Source organism: Acomys minous, assembly GCF_964271855.1.
Source record: "Acomys minous genome assembly, chromosome: 6".
Classification (NCBI taxonomy): domain Eukaryota; kingdom Metazoa; phylum Chordata; class Mammalia; order Rodentia; family Muridae; genus Acomys; species Acomys minous.
In genome coordinates, this window is record NC_140487.1 from 53,249,015 (window position 1) to 53,268,980 (window position 19,966).

The window sequence follows — 19,966 nt, forward strand, 5'->3', positions numbered from 1 at the left end:
CTACTAATCTTTTAATCCCTGGTGTCCATGACGGGCACGGTGGACAGGATCCCAGGTGGATGACCAGAGGTCTCCTTGGGCATGCAGGCCCTGAAAGCCTCTAACTTCCCCCCAGTTTGGACAGAGAAAGAGTATGCCAAAACTAACTCCTTCTGCTAGTCTCTTTTCCATCCCACAGTGCCCACCATGGGAGAAGAACCTCCAGGAAATCTTGACCTACTCTTAGAGCACAGAGGATGCACTGTTTTCTGGGCATTTCTTAGAAGAAAGAGAGGGAAGATGTTTTCCCAAGCTCATTAACCTTGGAAGAGTTAACCCAGCACACATAAACCAGAGACATGTGGAATTTTCCTGAGTGAGCCAGCCCCAACTTAGAACCAGCTCACCCTGGGCTAAAATTAGATGTGTCCCTGAGCCAGCTCGGCTGCCTCCGATGCCTCTCCTGGCAGCCATTTTCCCTAGAAATTAGGTGAGCATATCCCTGGGTCCAGACAGGGATCCCCTCCCTCTGTGCTCCTCCAGACTCCAAGGCAAGTGAGTGCCCAGCTGTTGAACACAGGCAGAGCACACACGTGTGTGTGTGTGTGTGTGTGTGTGTGTGTGTGTGTGTGTGTTGTGTAAAGCTCGGCAGGTGGGGTAGTCACTGAGAAAGTGGGACACTCTAGGTTGTTCTGGGGAGTGGGAGCCAGTGCTGAAACTTTCTCTCCGTGCCAAAGCTGGAGGGCACACAATTGCCCCAAGAGCCAAATGATGGGGAATGTGACATTTTCACATTTCTCTTCTGGATCACTAGGCAGTAACAGATTTCATGGGAGTTTGTAAGGAAGGAGGGGCACGCGGGTGGAGTGGGATGTAAGCAACACAATCTCTTTTCACCTCAACAGTAAAACTTCTGCCAAAGCCTGGTGTGCTGGCCTGGCGCACACTCTTGATCCCAGCACTTGGGGTACAGAGGCAGGTGGGTCTCTGTGAGTTTGAGGCCAGCCTGGTCTACATAGTGAGTTGCAAGACAGCCAGAGCTACGTAGTGAGACCCTATCTCGGGAAAAAAAAATACTAAGCAAAAATAAAAACTCCAGTCAGAGCAGAATGAAGCCCTTGGAAGACTCTGGCTTTACTGGATTCTAAGGATCTGAATCCAATGACACAGATACCTATCTCCCAACTGCCCAAGGCCTTGCTTCTCGGGCGTCAGCCTCCCGCCATCCCCAGCAGGCCACTGTGCAGAGACACAGACTAGACTGCAGCCCCTGAATCATTTAGGCAAGAAACAGCCCCAATAACACAGCCAGCAGGAAGAGCTCTAAACCAATGGTATCTGGAGCTCCTTCCAGAATAAATAGAAATCTTTTGAAACAGCTCAAGCCACGCCAAGCAGTCGGCTGTTGGAAATGGCATGTTGAACCTCAGGAGGCAGGTCTAATCAAAGAGTCAGGGTTTGAACAAAACATCCAGGGGGGGTGGTGGTCAGGAAAGGGCATTGCAGGATGAATGGGGGTGACACGTCTGGCGGGGGAAGAGCAGAAGCCAGCTTCCCAGTTCCCCCAAGGGCAGCCGTGAGGCAGGTCTGTGCAACTAGTGCAAGCTGCTAGTTCTGTAACAGCCATGGTCCCTAGGAGTCAGCCCCACGTGGCAAGCGGGCTGCTGTGATCATTCACGCCAGCGTGCGCCCCCTTCACTTCCTGGCTAGCCCATGTTATGCCATGGCCTCACCCAGACTCCAACATGTAATGACGCACACTATGACCTCACACATGTTTCACGGCCTTTCGTCGGTGGTAAAAGCTACATCTCATTTGCCGCTCACCTCTCCCTGCCTGTTCCACCTGTTTCATGCTTCCCTTCTCTGAAAAAAACACAAGTGGGAGAACGCAGCAGACGTCCGCCCTGTTTTCTTTCTACACATGCTTATAGACACAAAAACACATATTCTTTTTCGAGGGGGGAAGGGTGTTTTGCTGAAGCATTTGAAAGGGAGTAGTGATGTCATGCCATGCCACAGCTAAGTACTTCGGCCTGCCTCTCCTAAACAGCAACCCTCCCCTGAGGATTCTCTGTGGCTTCATTTCTATGACGACACCCTAAAGCCAGGCTCCTTGACTAACTACTCCCAGGCTCCAACGTTTAGGACCTGTTCCCTTTGGAGTCATTTTCTTCCAAAAGAAGAGTAATAAAGCAGTTGTGATGCCCTTGCTGAATATTAAATGAGCTAGCTATGCTTTTGTTTTTAACTAAAAAGGGTCGTGTTCAACATTTCCTCACTTAATTCTCTCTTAGAGCTTTTAGGGGTGGCTAATGGCTTCCATCTAGGATGGAAAGTGACTTGAGACCTGTCAGGATGCTTCAGTGGGGCACAAGGGTGGCTTTGGGCTGTAGAGGTCTATGGCATGGGTAGATTTCCTTGGCAGCTTTAGGGCTGGCTCCTGGGTGCCTGTCATCACGTGCCCTCCACACAGCAGCCTCTGGGCTGCCAATGGAGGTGGGTAGGAAATACTGAGCCTTCCTCTAGCTCTTGCCCAGGGGCAGAGTGCTGGGCCTGGCTCCCATTGCTGACACTCTTAGCATACTCAGTTGTCTGCTCTCTCTTCCCTGAAAAGAAATTTTATGTGGACAGCGTGAACTTAAACAAAATGATCCTGTGACCATCGAGAGCCACATTGTCACTTAAAGGATGCTCCTCTTCTCAGAGTCTTCACACTTGCCTTAAGAAGCAACAGAGAGGAGAGGGAGGACCACAATCAAGGAGGCTCAGTAGGGACAACTCAATGTGCTGGCCCCAAGAACTGCAGGAAAGAAGTGAACAGGAACACCCACACCAACCTCCAGAGCTTGCAGGTGAAGAGACCCCTTTTCCCTTTAACCTTCATGGCAGAGGGAGGAAACACTTCCCCAAAACACACGTCCATTGTCGTGAGTGGCTGTCCTCCAGCCAAGCCACTGCCATACTGGAAAGTTCATCTGCAGCCTCCTGCAAAAGACCCTCCTAGGCTTGTTGACTGTAACCCTCCCTAATGGAGGGGTGAGTGGGGAGGCACTCAGCTGCTCCCTACCACCTTTTGAATGCAGCTCTTATGAGTGGCCTAGGGCGGGGGCGGCTAGAGTACACATAGGTTTCAAAGACCAGAGTAGGGGTGCTATCCTACATCCACTGGGAATCCCTCACCCCTACGGGGTAAAGGTTTTCCAGGTGCAACTTTCTGGGGAGAAGAGCACCCATACTACTCCTTTAAGCAACCTTCACCTATGCTCTGTAAGGAAGCCACATAAACTTATTGGTTCCCCAAAGGAAACTGTGGTGGAATCATGCCTCAAAATCCGATAGAGACCTTAGGGAGAGGGGAAGACGTTGCTTATGTCAACCCTTGGGAAGGGTTAGCACACCATCCATCCACAGATCCACCAGAGGAAATACTAACCTGCCCCCTCAGGAGGGACTTGCCCAGGATAGAAAGACCCAGCAGTACAGGACATCACCCCCGCTTACCCGCAGCCCTCTTTGGGACTCTGAACATTTCTCGTTCTCCAGCACCATCATGCACCATCTGAAGCCAATCTTCCTTGTCATCCCTTTCAGAAGGTCCCCATCAATTCAGGAATATCCCCATCTTAAAAACGATCAAGCGATGGCTCAGCAGTGGAGAACACTTGCAGAGGCCCAGGTTCAGTTCCCAGTTCCTACATGGCAGCTCACGACCACCTGTAACTACAATTTCAGGGGACCCAGTGCCCTCTTCTGGACTCTGAGGGCACGGGGCATTCATGTAGTCCACATACATACATGCAGGCAAGACAGACACAAAAAGAAGAAAGAAAGAAAGAAAGAAAGAAAGAAAGAAAGAAAGAAAGAAAGAAAGAGAGAAAAAAGAAAAGAAGGAAGGAAGAAAGAAAGGAAGAAGCAAAGAAAGGAAGAACGTCTTTAAAAAGTGTTTTTCCTCACATGCAGGCAGAACACTGTATATGTGATAAATAAATCTTTAAAAAATAAAATAAAAGTGTTTTTCCTAGCCAAATGAAGGAGGAAGATAGGTATTAAAGTAATTGTGGAGTGCATGCTTCATGTACATTATTTCATATCTTCATAACAATAGGACAGTCTTACCAAGGTTACTATTGCCCACCTGAGATGAATAAACTGATCTATGAAGAAGCAAAAATCCTGCCCAAGGTCACCCTGTTAGGGTGTGTCTGAGCTAGGATCTGAACCCATATCTGTTCCACTCTAAATCCAAGGCCCTTTCAGCCTTGCTAAGCTCAGAGTCACTGGAGATGCTGAGCTGAGCTTTGAGGTCCTGCAGCATTATCAATCACAGCATCCCAAGAGCAGTCCACCATAACAGGACCTGGCAAGACCCTGACAGATTGAAACCAAGTAGCTCACAAGCTCTGCTGAACAGAATCAGCCCTTTCACTGGGGACTTAAAAGGCACTTCAGGAACTTGCGGTGCCCGGGGCCATCATGACTGACATCAGTTACCATCACGGAGCATGGCAGAAACTGAATTGGCTATTGTGGGTACTTTGTCCCTGGCCGACCCAACCCTAGCACACATCCAGACTTCCCCAGGCTTGATGGTGATGTATTTCTGCTCTCTGCAGCTGGAACCCAGGCCTTGGTTTGCAAACATTTTACCGAATTTGAAAACCAGTCCTCTATTCCTTAATTACCCACAACCTCCAGCTGCCACCCACACCCTAGGCTTCTCTTCTTGTTGAGCGGGACTCCTGGACCTCTGGGTATCCTTAATGTCACGCAATCCTCCTGTTCCTCAATGCCATGCAATCCACCTTCTACCTGCAGCCTTCTTTTGCACTGAGTGCTCTCTCTGAAGCCACCGATGAGTCCCTGCACTCCGTCCTGCCACCAGGCTCAGCATCACTCCATCCTCCCCAAACCACGAGCCTCTGCCTCCTGGCGATCATCCGCCTCACCAGGGATGGAGCAGACTCCCTGGTCTTCTTTCTGTGCTGACCCCACTCCTTACTCCTGCCCCATGCCAAGCAGGTGAGTTTCCCGCTCCAAGATTCTGGCCTCCATGCCTTTATCAGTGGCTTTTGACAATATTCACCCTCCAAAAACTTCATGAGCCAGAGCCGCGCCAGTGCTGTCCTAATGACCCTTGCTCCCCAAACCTCTTGGGAGACTTTGCATAGGATCTGTGTTCTGCTTGCCCTAAAATATGGAAACAAAAACTCCCCTGTGAGTGTCCAGAAACACCCATCTTCCTCCTGGTCCTCACAGTCCTATATCCATGCACCGCTGATCCTCCAGGCCCACAGCCTTCCCTGCTGCTCACATGCTGAGATTTCTTTACCTGGAAACCCAGCTCCTGGCCCCTCGGTCACTCTGGTCATTATCGCCCTGGATTAAGCTTTCTGAAGCATGGCTCTATCCAATAAGCGATTCAAGTTTCCACCCACAAAGACAAAGAGGTGGTAATGTTAATTACCCTGATTTAGTCAGTACCTGTGTACATCAAAATATCACAGTGTACCCCAAAATATATACAATTATTATGCACTAATCAAAAGGTGTTTAATGTTTAAGGAGACAAAAATACGATCTAGGTTTAATCATTTCATAATCTATACATGTGTCAGGATACCACATTGTACTCCATATACCTATATAACTAACAATCCCTGATTTGGGAAATCGCCAGACCACCCAAACTACTTGAGATTTGTTTCTCTCTATTGCCTAGAAAAAGAAAGCCTGTCTTTCAAGTCATCTGTCCAGTCCACCAGTCAGTCCCCTCTATCCCAGTCCCAGATACCAAAGTCCTAGCTAAACCCATCGCCCCTTTCCTCTGTTTGAACTGTCTCCTCAGCACGGAATCACCCACACTCTGGAAAGCCTTATGATTCCAGCTCCTCAGAAAGTCTTCTTCCTTAGCCTGGGCAGGAGACAGTGAGGAAGGAGGCCAGGCTGGCTGCTTTTATGTCAACTTGACACAGGCTAGGGTCATCGGAGAGAAGGGAGCCTCAACTGAGAAGATGCCTTCCTAAGATCACGGTGTGGGGCATATTTTTAACTGGTGACTGATGAGAAGGCAAGCCCATTGTGGGTGGGGCCATCCCTGCGCTGTTGGTCCTGGATGCTAATTAAAAAATAAGTAAATTAAAAAAAAAAAAGCAGGCTGCACAAGCCAAAAGGAACAAGGCAGTAACCAGCACTCCTCCATGGCCTCTGCATCAGCTCCTGCCTCCAGGTTCCTGTTTGCACCCCTGTTCTGGCTTCCTTCAGTGGTGGACTATGACATGGAAGTATAAGCCCAATAAACCCTTTCCTCCCCAACTTGCTTTTTGGTCATAGTGTCTCATAACAACAATAGCACCTAGGTAAGACAAAGGCCCATATAGGCTGCCTACATAGATCTACACTGCTTGGACAGTCTGCACCTCGGTCTCCCCACTTGAAAATTTGATCCAATAGCCTTCCTAGTATTGCTGCCAGGAACAAATGAGGCCCTTCATCTAAAGCTCGTACAACCAACAGGGCCTGTTAAATAATGATAATGTCACAGCTTCATTATCCTTGACACAAGCCAGGCTCTGAACAGCCTTCTGCTGTGTTCTTTTCACTCGTCTTTTCTGCACGACTGTGGTCCTGTGGAACGTCTGTGTGTGAGTGTCTCAGCCCCTTGAATGCAGGATCCCTCTTCAGTACTGCTCTCCCCAAACCACTTGAATGGCAAGAGACACTCTGAAAATGCTTTGCTGAACTGAACAAAATTAACTACCATCTATTTAGAGTGAGATCAAAAACTGTTTACTCTGTCAGGAAAAGGCTCTGCTTCTAAGGGACCCAGGGCTCCAAAACTGTCTTCAACAGGAAATGAAAGAAATCCCAGGGCTTTAGTAACTTCTCATGGAATGAACAGAGAAAACAAAGTAGAACTTTCTGGAATGAGGTGCACACATGGAATCTGACTATACAGGAAGCTGTCCTGGCAGGCTGTCGCTTTGATTTGATAAACTCAGCCTCAAAGGCCATCTTTCAAGGTGGGAGTGCCACCCCTAAGAGGGTGGCACAGCAGAATGCTGCCTGCCACTTGGCTGTATTGGGGAAGTCAACCAAGGGGTCAGGAGGAAAGGGGTCCAAGGCCGAAGGATGGATGGGACTTGACTCAAGCTCTCTCCATCCCAGTCCCTAAGCATCCACTCCTTGGGAGACTCAGAGTAGGAGAAAGGAGGTTGCTCTTTGTTTAAATCCCAGCCTTAGAGGGACTAAGCACGCAAGCTCCCATTCTTCTCCATAACTGTGCCAGCATCAGAAACGCATACAGACAGCAGAGTACAATGTAGGCCAACAGAAGAGGGCTAAGGAAGAGCAGGAGAGCATCCTCCAGCGTTAGAACTGAGACCAGTCAGCATATTCCCCAAAAATCCAAGGCTTGCAGGACAATGAACAATGAGCATGTTCCAGGCACAGCATGAGCCCCTTCAACTGACACCACTCAGCCTTCAGGACAGCCCAGCCCTAATCCATGATGCCATCTCCGCTAAGACCCTACAGTACTTCAGTCCCTCAGCCCTGAGAGATCCTGTGGTGTTCACTAGATGACTAATCCTGCGTGGGATGTCCCAGTGTCCCCTGAGGGAACAACATCATACTGCAAACACAGACACACACACAGACACACACACACACACACACACACACACACACACACACACACACACACACACACCATCTTCCAATAAAGCCACTAACTGACTCCCCCTGTTACTTATTGGAACAGTTCTGAGTGGTACAAGAGGAGATGGAATTCAGACATTCACTCCAAGCTCAGGCAACAGGAGGAATGAGGAAGTCTATCAGTCCTGCCTAGCATGGTGTGCATGAGAGCTATGGGGAAGAGATACATTAAAGAACAGGAACAGGGAACCAATCGGAAAGGACATCCTGAAGAAGGGGGCATTCTAGGTGATGAAATCAAGAATATGGTTTGGGTCAGTTGCTCCCATTGGTCTGGTTAGTTAGGTTGGTTGGTTCAGTGGTAGTTTGGTTGGTCTAGTTGGTTAGTTGGATTGGTTGGGCTAGATAGGTTAGTGGCCTGGGTTGGTTAGATTGTAGTTATTGGTTACTTGGATGGTTAGTTAAGATGAATGTATGAGAAGAAATAAATGCATGAATTAATATAAATCAATCAGAAAACTAAAGAAAGTTTGAATTGTTTCAATTCTATTAAAGATGTCCAGGGTATGTTTCATAGCACTGAACAATATAATTTTCTCCTCCCTTCCCCTTTCTAAATTCATTTCTTATTTGCTCAACATTTATTATTGCCAGCCTCAAAGCCAGAAATGGGAAAGACTAGAAAATAAGCCCCTATTCCAGTCCCCAAGGAGTTCAAAGTAAGATGAACTATCAAATTATTATTCTATAGATGTGAGAAGTCCCCATAACATTAAGAGAGCCAAAGAGAAGTATCCAGATTCTTCTAGCCAGGCCACCGATGGTGAGAAAAGCATGAAATTTTGAGTGCAAAATTTCAAGGGCCACATCCTCGGGGTGCCTACCATGCTGTAGTCCAAAAGCCTCGAGAGTGACAGCTACCTTATGTTCTGCATCCTAGATGCCTTACCTGCCTCACCCTTCCTTACCTTCGTCCCCAGACTATGAATGCAGGCTTAGCCCTACCTTTTTTGGGGGCCTCTATTGGGATTCTGGCAGCTGCGGGGCTGTGGGAAGGTAGCTGGGAGACCAGCAGGCTGGATTCTTGAATCAGAAAAGGCACAGAGGAAAGAGACTGTGGACCACCACTCCTGCACTCGCACAAACACCTCCAGGTTATCTGAGTTCAACAGCCTCCTTCCATGAAACAGCAGCTACTTCATCTACTGGGGACATCTTCCTTCTCTGCACACCAGAACTCAAGACCACAATAGAGCTGGCAAGGGGCTACATGCAACCTCAGAGGAGGACCTCATGACCCTGCTAATGTCCACAGTTGGTCAAGAAGCGAAGACACATAGACAGTAGCCCTTTGGGCACACTTTGTTTGTCTCAAAAGAAAACGGCATCACGGGAAGCCCCCTTCCCCTAAAGGATGCACAGTACCAGTGACATGAGAGCCCTGCCAGCTGGGGTTGCAGTGATGACAGCCCCTTCCTGAAGAGAGAGTGGGCCCTGTGATATGAACACAGCCACATGCCATCTGATTACCAGTGCCCACCGTAGAGAGGTCAGCCTTGGGAGGAAAAAGAAATAGTGGTAGGCTAGGATTGGAGTACATACACAATGTTAAAGGTGGCCCAGGCCAAGACCAGGGGGAGGTGGCAGGCCACAGAAGGCAGCTCTCCAGAGCAGTATATGAAGGAAAGCTGAGCTCCAAGAGGCCACCTGGTTGTGTGGGAGGCCCAGAAGTCAAGATGACATCTGGGTGTCATGTAGGTCTCAAGGAGCAGGCAAGTTTGAGTCTCCAGTCTTACATAAAGTCCAAACAATGTGGAGACAAATTAAGATGGAAATTCTACCCACTACTCGTCCCACGTGGCCTACATGTTGTCAGACTCAGGATGCGTGGGTGAGGGGAACAGTCAATAAACCGCAGATGCCACATCCTCCCCTAAGCCAAGCCTCAGCTGGCCGAAGTCCCTCCATCTCAGTATGTGGACAGGACAGGCATCCGTGGGTCTGGAGCCTGTTCCTGATCTGGGGCCTCCAGGAAGGGACTCGGGGAGAGGGATTGGAATTGAGAGAAGAATAGTGCAGGAGAGACAGTGCTTAATGTATACTGTTCAATGTACACTGGTGGACAGCGGTAAGTCCCAAAGATAGACAAGTTTACACTGCCACCTAGTGTCCATTCTGTAGGACATGAAATTTCTACCAGACTCAGAAGAGCCAAGTCTCCTCAACCAACCACTGGTCTGGACAAAGGCTGAGCAGGGGCCTGAGGTATCTGAAGGTGCTGTTTCAGCTCTGCAAAGACCTCCAGCAGAAGAAGACAGGCCAGCCTGCCTGGGTCTTGGGACCAAACTCCCAGCCACCCCTTGCCTAGTGTGGCTGCTCCTGAAGAAGTCCCCTGCACTAGACACACCTCTTAAACCAGGGCCTCCCACCCTGCCCATCGCACAGCTCCTGTTCACTATTCCTTGTTCTCCTACTTCTAGAAAGGGCTGAGATTCAGCATCTACAGAGGGGTCTGGCTTACAGAGGGAGGCAGATGATTCATCTTTCAATATCTCTAGTGCCTGACTGGGCTGGGGTACCAAGAAAGATTCACAAGATTTGTCTTATTGGCAGAAGAGAACATAGCCACACAGCCAGTGGTAGGTGACACTGATGCTCTTATAAAGAAGCCACCGGCGCCCTGACAGGAGAAGCTAACTTTGGCCATGGCTTCTCCCAGTTTCGCCTGCTGCAGTCTGTACTTTCTCTGAGAAAGAGCCCTGCTTGGCCACTCCCTCCAGGACATCTGTCCTCAGGCAAGCTCTGCAGTATGCTCATGGTACATTAACACCCTAGAGGAGGAGAGGACCTGGAACTTCTGAGAACCATTAGCTATAGTGCTCCCCAAAAATGCCTCACACTGGATACATCCATCCCATCTGCTCTCCCCACCAGCCTCCAAGTGCTCACAGCTCCACCTCTTTGGGAGAGTCACCCTTCCTCAAAGCCCCCAAGGAGGCTGCACACTGCCTAGCCCACCCCAGGATGGGAACCCATAGCCATGACTGACCCAGATTCCAAAGCAGAGCTCATGTTCCACATCTCTCTATGGGATCACACTAAGACCCCATGTCCTTGCTGAGTCTGTCCCCTGCCCTGCTCGCTCCCCACCTCACCCAGGCACAACAGCAACAGCACCTGCAATGGAGACCGCAGGACAACTCATAGCACATGTTTGTGACTCTGAGAGCATGGTCCCTGACCCACAGGAAGCCACCTGGGAGAAAGACACGCACTGAGGCAGACGTTTAGATGATGGGTGATGCTCTGAGCTAAACCTGCTTCTCCCCATCTTTCATGTTTCAGTAAAGACAACCCCTTCCTGCAGCTGAAGCTTCAGGTCATCTTTCTCCCTCTACTCTCTAACATAAAAGATCTAATCTGTGAGGAAACCCTAAACACACACATGCATGCACATACTCACACGTGCACGCACACACACATACACATGCGTGCACACACTCGCACACGCACACACATACACACATGCCCATGGCTCACCACCTTCACTATCACCATCCTGATTGAAGAAAGCCACCATTCACTCTCTTCTACATTATGTCAAATACCTCCTAACTGGCCCTTGCCTTCCATGACCACAGTCTTGAGTCTATGCTCAACCCCCTCAGCCTGGCCTGCAGGGGCTCAGTATGCACTTTAGCACATGTTAAGGCATCTCTTGAGACCCTACAGTAAGTCTTGGTTTCCAGTTCCTCCCTTCTTGTCCCCTCCACACTGGCCTTCACTGATGCCTGCCCCAAAGGGCCTGATTCCTCTTGTTTTCTCCTGGAGTCTTACACCCTCCTGGCTTTCTGTGCAGTGTTCCCTGGCCCCTCCTGAGTGGTGCCATCCTCTTAACATCCTTCCCAGTTTTCTTTTTTCTCAGAAACTAGGGAGCTGAAATTAAGTCCATCTAAAGCTGAGTGAGAGACCTCAGAAAGAACAGGACACCATACACGGGTCTTGGCAGCTGGGGGGGCAGGGGGTGACCACACACTCACAACACACAAAGTCCATACTGAAATGGCCCAAGGGCTGAGTGCCACCTGACACACCTGGGCAGTGCCTCCATTCACTGGAGCTGTTTCCCATCCCCACATAAAGATTTAGTGTCTAAGGACCTCTGACCCCGACAGACTGTGAAGAAGATAAATGGGTTCAATGGTGCGTTTATTACACTCTGCTCTTTTAGATACCCAGTGTAAAATCTTGGGAGCAAAATTCAACTAAATTAAATTCTTCTTCTGTGGAGCCCTTAATACTTCCACATTGCATTCAGAGCACATATCCAGGTGAAAACTCCTGGGAGGTACAGACAGACTGAACACAGAAGACAATCATTAAAAATCTGTAGTGAGCCAGGTGTGGTGGCACATGCCTTTGATCCCAGCACTCGGAGAGGCAGAGGCAGGAACTTTCTTTGAGTTCCAAGCCAGCCTGGTCTACAAAGAGAGGCAAAGCTACACAAAAAAACAAAACAAACCAAAAAAAGAAAGAAAGAAAGCCTATAATAAGAACAAATAGAATTCAGAAATGCTGTAAGAAAATGCTGTAAGAATTCAGAAAAGCTTCCTTGGGGAAGGAGGTTAAGAGCACTAACTATTCTTCCAAGGGTCCTGAGTTCAGTTCCCAGCAATGACATGGTGGCTCCCAACCATCTATAATGAGATCTGGTGCCCTCTTCTGGCATGCAGGAATACATGCAGGTAGAACACTATATACATAATAAATAAATAAATCTTAAGACCGAATGACCCCTTCCTCTAAAAATGCTCCCATACTAACCCCAGGCCTGCTGCACTAATGTTAGACTATGCAGCAAGGAAAAACTAAGGCTGTGGATGGTTGCTTAGCCACATGACCTCAAGGTGAGGAGAGCAGCCTGGAGAGCAGGAGGGCCCCTTATCATGACAGAATCCTTGCCTGTGGAAGACGGAGGCAGAGGAGAAAGCATAGAGGTGATAGCCTGAGAAGGACTCAGCAAACATTGCCAGCTCTGAAGATGGCAGACAGGAGCAGCAGCTAAGCACTGCCAGCAGCCACTGGAATCTGGGCAAGATAAGGAGACTCCTCCTGGAGCCCCCAGAGGGCAAGCAGTCCTGCCCACGGCTCAGCATTAGTGTGACTCGGCTCAGATCGCTGATCTCTGTGTGGCAGGACGCTTCGCTGTTTTCCACCCAAGATTCTGGCGGCTCTTAAGTTTGCAATGGGAAAGGGATGCAGCCCCACTTGTGCCTACGCCGTCAGACCATCTGCTCCCTGCTCCTAACCAACAGCCTGTGTGAGTCTAGAAAGGTCCCTGATGTAGAGAAAGCTCGGTGTTCCCCCTCTTCCTAGGCCTTCTGCTTTCCTCCACGACTCCTTAAAGGAGGATCAGGACTAGTGTAATGGCTAACCTTTGTGTAAATAAAGGGACATCCGAGGCTCAGCCTCTTCCTTCTAAGAGTGAGCAGTTCTTCCAAGGTAACCTCTCTGCACCAGGTGACCACATGAAGAAATTTACCCCCAGTCCCGCCTACAGTGATCGAGAGAAAGCTGCCTCCTTGAGACCACCAGCACTCAAGACTTCCTCATTTCTGCCTTTGGTTTTGACAGTCACAAAGATGCTGTATCTAGTTCTTGTGCACCCAGTGCCTTTTACTTTATTGTTTAGTGGGGAGGTGTTATCTAATGGAAACTTTGCCCTTTAAAAAAATAAAATAAAATAAGCTTGCAGCAATGGATTACCATGGTGAACAAGTGAGAGCATTTGATGCACTTAACGTGGTGCCCATAAAAGAAAAGTGAGAAGGAAGAGGAAGAGGAAAAAAGGGGGGAAAGGAGGAGGAAGAAAGGGAAGAACACATACACACAAATGTATGTTCATTGACAGGCACAAGTCAACACTGTTAAATTAAACAGTACTGGTTACACCTTGCCTATACTGGAGGACAGAGAGACCTCATAAAGAACAGGACACCATACACAAGTCTTGGCAGCTGTGGGGGGAGAGAGGTGTACTTCAGCCCACCTCCTCTTCCTAGAAGATAAAGTTCATGCCGTCTCTCAAGATTTAATAACTGATTGTGGTGGCAGAGGTTATAAGGATACAGCTGGTTTGCCAACTCAGATCTTCATGTTCCAGAACCATACATCTTTAATGCCCTGTAAAGAGCAGGTACTCAGAAGACACCTGCTGACTCACACAAGGGGCAGACTAACTCTGGAGGTGAGATTCTCCAGGCAGCAATATGTGTAAGCAAGGCGAGTTTACAGCCAGAGGTGCTGAAACCCAGGGAGAAAGCGAGCACACTGGGGTCAGCCAGTTGGTGAGTACAAAATGAAATCAAACAGAGAACTGAAGACCCCAGGCCGCCCAGTCTACATATACGTCAGAGTCAGTCTTCCAGACCACCACCTCCAGCTGGTTTTGATGAGTTTGCCTTCTCTAGAACAAAGCTGCTTTGGCACTAGAGGGAGGGAAACACAAGGCGGCGACACTGGATTAAACTAGAGGTTAGCTGACTGGCTCGAGCTGAAGATGACTCTGGCAGTCAGCAGCAGGCAAGGGTGCTAGAGGATGAGAAGCCATCATCCAAAGGCTGTAGAAAGGATCTGTACTTGGGGACAGATGTGACACACTCATTTGTGTTCCTCAACAAACTGGGCCCTAACTCTCACTGGATGCAAGGGTGTGGGCAAATGAATGTGTCTGAGTTATGTTTCCTTACCTGTGACATGCAGGTTCTCCCCTTAGACATTTGAAGACCACCCATACTACTCAGAACAGTGCTTTACACAACGTGGGCCCGTATCAAAGACTGACTGGCGTCTGCAGGGCTGCTGGTGTCAGTAGCAGGGAACCACTAAGTGGCTATTCATGAAATATCTGTGCCTACCAGGTACTGCCAAAAACACAGGGAACTAAAGGGTCCCTGCCTTTGTGAAAATAACCTTCAGTGAGGGAGACAGACAATAGACAAGCAAGTGCAGCCAAGAATCTCTGGTAATGATAAATACTGTTAAAGAGTAAAGGCGTGGCGCAGAAGCCGGGCGAAGTCAAGCCCTCAGCATGAAGGCATGACTAACAAGAGAGGGACAGTGTGAGGTGATGGGGAACTTGACAGAAGGGGCCAAGCTGTCCCTTCCTGGACATGTTGTGCTATGGAAACAAACAAACCCTGTGGGAAGAACAAAGGCCTAAGAACAGCGATGGAGGAGCAGGACTGGCCCCAGCAAGACAGAGAAGGGACTACAGGGCCACAGAAGCCAGAAGTGTGACTTCAGGATACAAGGCAGGCAGCAGAGGGAGGAACAAAGGACAGAGGGGAGGGAAGAGGAATGAAGGGAGGGAGGGAAGGATGGAAGGAGAGTGGAAGGGAGGAAAAGAATCAATGAGAGGTCCTGGAGAGGCCGGCCTGAACAAGACCTCCTCGGTGAGGAGCAGAGGTGACATCACAAGTCATGGTGGAAGGGCGGATGACAGAGTAGATGGCTCCAAGAAAAGCTTCCCCCTTTACAAAGACAAAAATAAAAGAGGCTCTTCTCACCCCAACAGGAACAAACAATTAGCAAATATATAAACAGGAAACAGAAAACTGTATGTAAATAGAAAAAAAAAGCACCAGAGTATCAAGAAGGAATTTAGTGAAAGTTTTTTAATGTAAACCATATGCCAAACATGACTACACAAAATGAGGGCGGAAGGAGACAATGGGCTCCCAGAAGTTTTTCTCTGGCCTCTATCCCTGCACTGTGGCATTCTCTCTCAACCAGGCCAATATAGTTGTTCACACACAATGACGAGGGTCCAGCCAAAAATACCAAAAACTTATTGAAATAGGACACAAAAGAGGGCTAAAATTCAATGGAAAAACTAGGTTCACACACTAGAGTCATGGACTTTAAAACAATGATGAATTTTTTTGTTGGTTTTTTTTTTTTCCCGAGAAAAGGTTTCTCTGTTACTCAGAGCCCTGCCTGGATGGCCTTGAACTCACAGAGATCTGCCTGCCTCTGCCTCCCTGACTGCTAGGACTAAAGGCGTGCACCACCATGCCTGGTTCACCATGATGAATCTTATGCCTAAAAATAGGAAGGAAAATCTTAAAAGGACTGAAACCTCATTTTTAGTGAATAAAAACTGTAAAAATGTAAAATAACTGAAATTAAGAAGCTAACTGATAAGTTTAATAGCAGATTAGACATGACAGGAGAGAAGAACCATGAACTGAAAAGTGGATCAAGAGGAAATAACCAGACGGGGCGGAGCCGGAGGCGTGCTCCTCCAGTCCCAGCACCCTGGGGCCCAGGAATTTGAAACTCATTTGGACAGTGAGATCTCGCTGAAAAAAAAAAAAAAAGGAAAAGATTAAGGAAAGAATAGTAAAAAGCCACACCACACAGACACAATGAAAAGGCTATCTGTGTAAGCAGAGTCTCAGAAAAAGAAAGAAAGAAAAAAGGTGAAACAGAAACAGTATTTAAAATGTTAAAATGTATTTAAACAGATGATGATTTTCAAAACTGATGGAAAGTATCAATCCTGAATTTCAGAAAAGCTGCTATATCCCAGAAAGAATCATCAATGAAAACCACACTGGGAACTGCATGCAAACTGTTGGAAGCCAAAGAAAGGAAACCATCCTCAAAGGAGCTGGAAGCAGGAGCGTCAAGCTTTTGAAAAGCTGCATTACCCTCAGAAGTGCACAATGAAGCCTTCAAACCGTGGTCTCACTTGCCATCAGGCAGGAAGAAAGCCTAAGGTCAGGGGAGGACACGTGCAAACAAAGATGTCACAAAAAAAAGACCGTTAAGAATCAGAGACTCACAACAGTGAACTAGAAAACAGTCCTAGATTAAGGCAAAAGGAAAAAGAACAAATGAAACAGTTAAAATGAGTCCAAATTAATGAAAAACACACATAAAGCCAAAAAGAGTCCTAGAAAATACATAAGATTAATAGAGTACACACACACTCAAGTGTGCAAGGGGGAAATGAGAAATTACTAATATGTAGTTTCTATTAAGGAATAATTTCAGAAATGATGCATAGACATCACTGTGGCTGTTACAAAATTGCAGAATAATTTCAGAAATGACAGATAGACATCATTGTGACCATTACAAACTTAAAAGTAAAAAAGCACATTTTAACTCTGCAATTTATATCAATAATCTAAATGCAGTTAAAAACTGTCCAAGTCCTTGAAAAATATAACTTGGCCAAACTGAGGAATAGAAATTTCTAATTAAAAGCACTTTGATCGCATATATAACTTAAAACCCTTCAGAATCCCTTTCCACTAAACTCTATGGTGTATTGCAGGACAGCATCCATCTTACACTCACTCTTAAGAGAAAGTGGCCAGTATCCAGTGAGGAAGTGGGCCAGCATCCAGTGAGGAAGTGACAGCAGGAAAACCCACCAACCAATCTCCTCCATGGATCTGTGCACTAAAGTCCTAAATGAGATACTAATGAATCAAATCCAATGGTATCATAGCCAAGGGTCTCACTCCAGGTGTGAGGCTGGTTGAACACTCAAAAACCAATTACTGCAGAAATCCCCAGTGGCCTATTAAGAAAGAATGGAAGTAAAAAACAGGAGAAAGAAACGGAGCACCCACAAGAAGCCTTTGGGGGTTGATTCATGAGTACAAGGAACGCCTCTAATCTACATCAGCCAGTTGTGCTGCCCCAGGTGTGCTTGGGGACATCAAGTCAAGCGTTCTACAGCTCAGAGAAAAATGGGAAGACAGAGAAGGCCAGCCCCCAGACCTTGGGAAGGTGTGGCCCCTGGCTCCATTTTCTTCTGGTTGATTCCAATTCTCTGGTCCGGGCTGCCTCACAGACTTGCGGTGAGAGCACAAGAGACCAAGTGAGCCCACGAAAGCCACTAGCAGCTGGACCACATGTGCAAGGTGGTGCTTGGCTCACCTGAGAGATGGGGGCTGGCTGCCCTGGCGCTTGAATGCTCTTTCCAGCCGCTCCTGGGTCATCCTGGAATTCCCACCAGGTAAGTATAACTTCGAAGGTGTTGTGCTGATTTCTGTGTGGGTGGACCCCAGTGGGCCGTCCTCAGAAACACTTCCTAGCCTAGGCCTGTCCCTCTGGGACAGCCCTTGGCTGCTGGAAGTGGCATTTAGCTTCTCCATAGACCATTCATTCAGCTGGCCCAGAGGGCTCCTGGAGGCAGAGTCCCTGCTGGAAGTGGGGACCTCCTGTGGACCTGGACACGCTGGGGTAGGCACAAAAGGCTCAGACTGCTGCTGGCTCTCCTCTGGAGCTTGGAGCTTCCTGTTCAAGGCTGAGGACCGTTTCAGAGAGCGTTTGCGGAAAGAGTCCTAAAGGGGTAAGGAAAAAAAGCAGTGAGCATCCTTAGCTAAGGGAACTAGAGAAAAAAAATCGTTTGTTCCCTGTGATGGTCCCTCCTCAGGAAGATCTATTTTCTTTTTTTCATTTTGTCTTTCTTTTATTGAAATGATTTTTATGTAATATATTCTGGTTACAATTTCCTCTCTCCCTACTCTTCCTGATCCCTCCCCACCTCCCCTCTCATAACCCTTGGAGCCCTTTCCTCTCATAGCCATGGACAGGATAAGATACAGCCCAAATGCAGAGTAGGCATGTCACAGAGTCATGGCCATCAGCAGGCCACTCTCACTCCCTGTCTCTCCTCATGGTAGATCAGGAATGGCTAAAGCCATTCCTCACTCAAGTGTGGTGTTTATGCAGACCTCAACTCAGTGCCCCGTACCTCCTTAGCACTCAAGGTTTGCTTATTTGAAAAGCAGGATTCCAACAGAGTCAGCTGGACTCTGGCCCTCCTCTCAGGGATTTCCTGGGGAAGAGGCACCTCCTGCTACTAACCAATGAGGCGATCGGAGGGCCTCAGAGAGACAAGATCTACCTTGAAGCTTTTCCATGGTTTAGACTTCAGGGTCTCTAAGCATTTCCAGAAACAAGTCAGGGGCAAGTGGTAGGTAACCTAGGCTAGAATGAGGAGAGCTAATTTTGTAGAGCTCTGTCCCCATGGAAACAACAAGGCACTATAAAGCTGCTGGCAAGCTCCCAGGGCACACCTGCACACAATGAGGAAGGCCCGAGTCACCATTCCCAAGGAGACACAGTGTAGCCTCTTACCTCATCCATGGCTCCCTGGTAAAAACTGAGGAGTTCCCAGCATGCCTGGAATCCTTTCCCTCAAGCAACCAGCAAGTGTGGCCAAAAATACCAAACACCTTCCATAAAACTTAGGGAATTCTCCAGCAACCACCATTCAACGCCTTTCCCAGGACTCAGATGTCACAAGGAAAAGATACCTCATCAAAGTTACCAAAGAAGCCTATAGCAATGCCCGTAAACGTCACCTCCTCACCTGCCATGAAAGCCTCACCTGCACACACTAAAGAGCTGAGGCATCCTGGTGGGAGACAGGACCCTGGCATCCGGTAGCAGTGGTTCTCAAAGTGCTGTCCACTTACCTCTGGAGATCCCCAGACCATTTAGGGAATCCAAAACAAATCTTACAGTAGCTAGATATGGCCTGAGTGTGTCCTCCTCAGCCCACACGGTGTTAAGGTGAGAAGGTAGGGCCCAGCAGAAGATAACTGGATCATAGAAGCACCACCCTTTGAAGGGGTCAGTACCCATCTCCTGGGACCAGATAAATTCCTACAGAAATGGTTTGTTGTAAAAGAACCAGGCAGCTCCCCAAAGCCTTGTTTCACACGCACAGCCTGCCTTTCCCACGGGTACACTCCTATCACGATGGCACCTGCCATGTTATGATGTAGAACAGAAGGGTCTTCACCAAGTTCGAGCAGACAGGAGCCTTAAGACTCTCGGACCCCAAAACTACGACCTAAGTAAACCTCTATTTATTTATCCATCCTCAGATATCTTGTTAGAATGACAAGGCAACTGATTGAGACAGTAGAAACATGACCTAATTTGCCTTCTCGCTGTGTGACTTGAGTGTGCACAGCCAGCCACAGAAGGAAAACTGCTGGCCTTGTACATGACTCTAAACTTTACCCATGTACTGGGTGTTCTTCACGGCCTCACGCTTGCAAGAAAAATGAACAAACCTAATACTGATTTAACTTAAGATCAGCCCCCCACTGAGGCTTTACCTACTCAGCATTATTAGTCTCAGTCCGTCTAGACGGCCCAGCACACATCTTTTCAGTGTTCCCTGCAAACGCATGGGAGGTGCATGTGCTCCCTCTGCAGAGCAGGAAGGATCAGGATCATGGCTCCAGCTTGTGCAGCCGTCTAACTGTGAGTGAAGTGAGCTTGCTGTTAT

General features: G+C 48.1%; 1 protein-coding gene across 4 annotated transcripts in view; it reads right to left on the minus strand.

Annotated features, from left to right (window-relative positions):
- The window catches only part of MINDY4 (MINDY lysine 48 deubiquitinase 4), a gene marked incomplete at its 5' end in the record, with an annotated part of 134,332 nt that overhangs the window by 71,275 nt on the left and 43,091 nt on the right, over positions 1 to 19,966 (minus strand). For all 4 annotated transcript variants that reach the window (XM_084785485.1, XM_084785484.1, XM_084785487.1 and 1 more), the window contains one exon: positions 17,596 to 18,002. In XM_084785485.1, the coding sequence (XP_084641611.1) occupies positions 17,596 to 18,002 (407 nt within the window). The remainder of the gene's footprint in view (positions 1 to 17,595; positions 18,003 to 19,966) is intronic.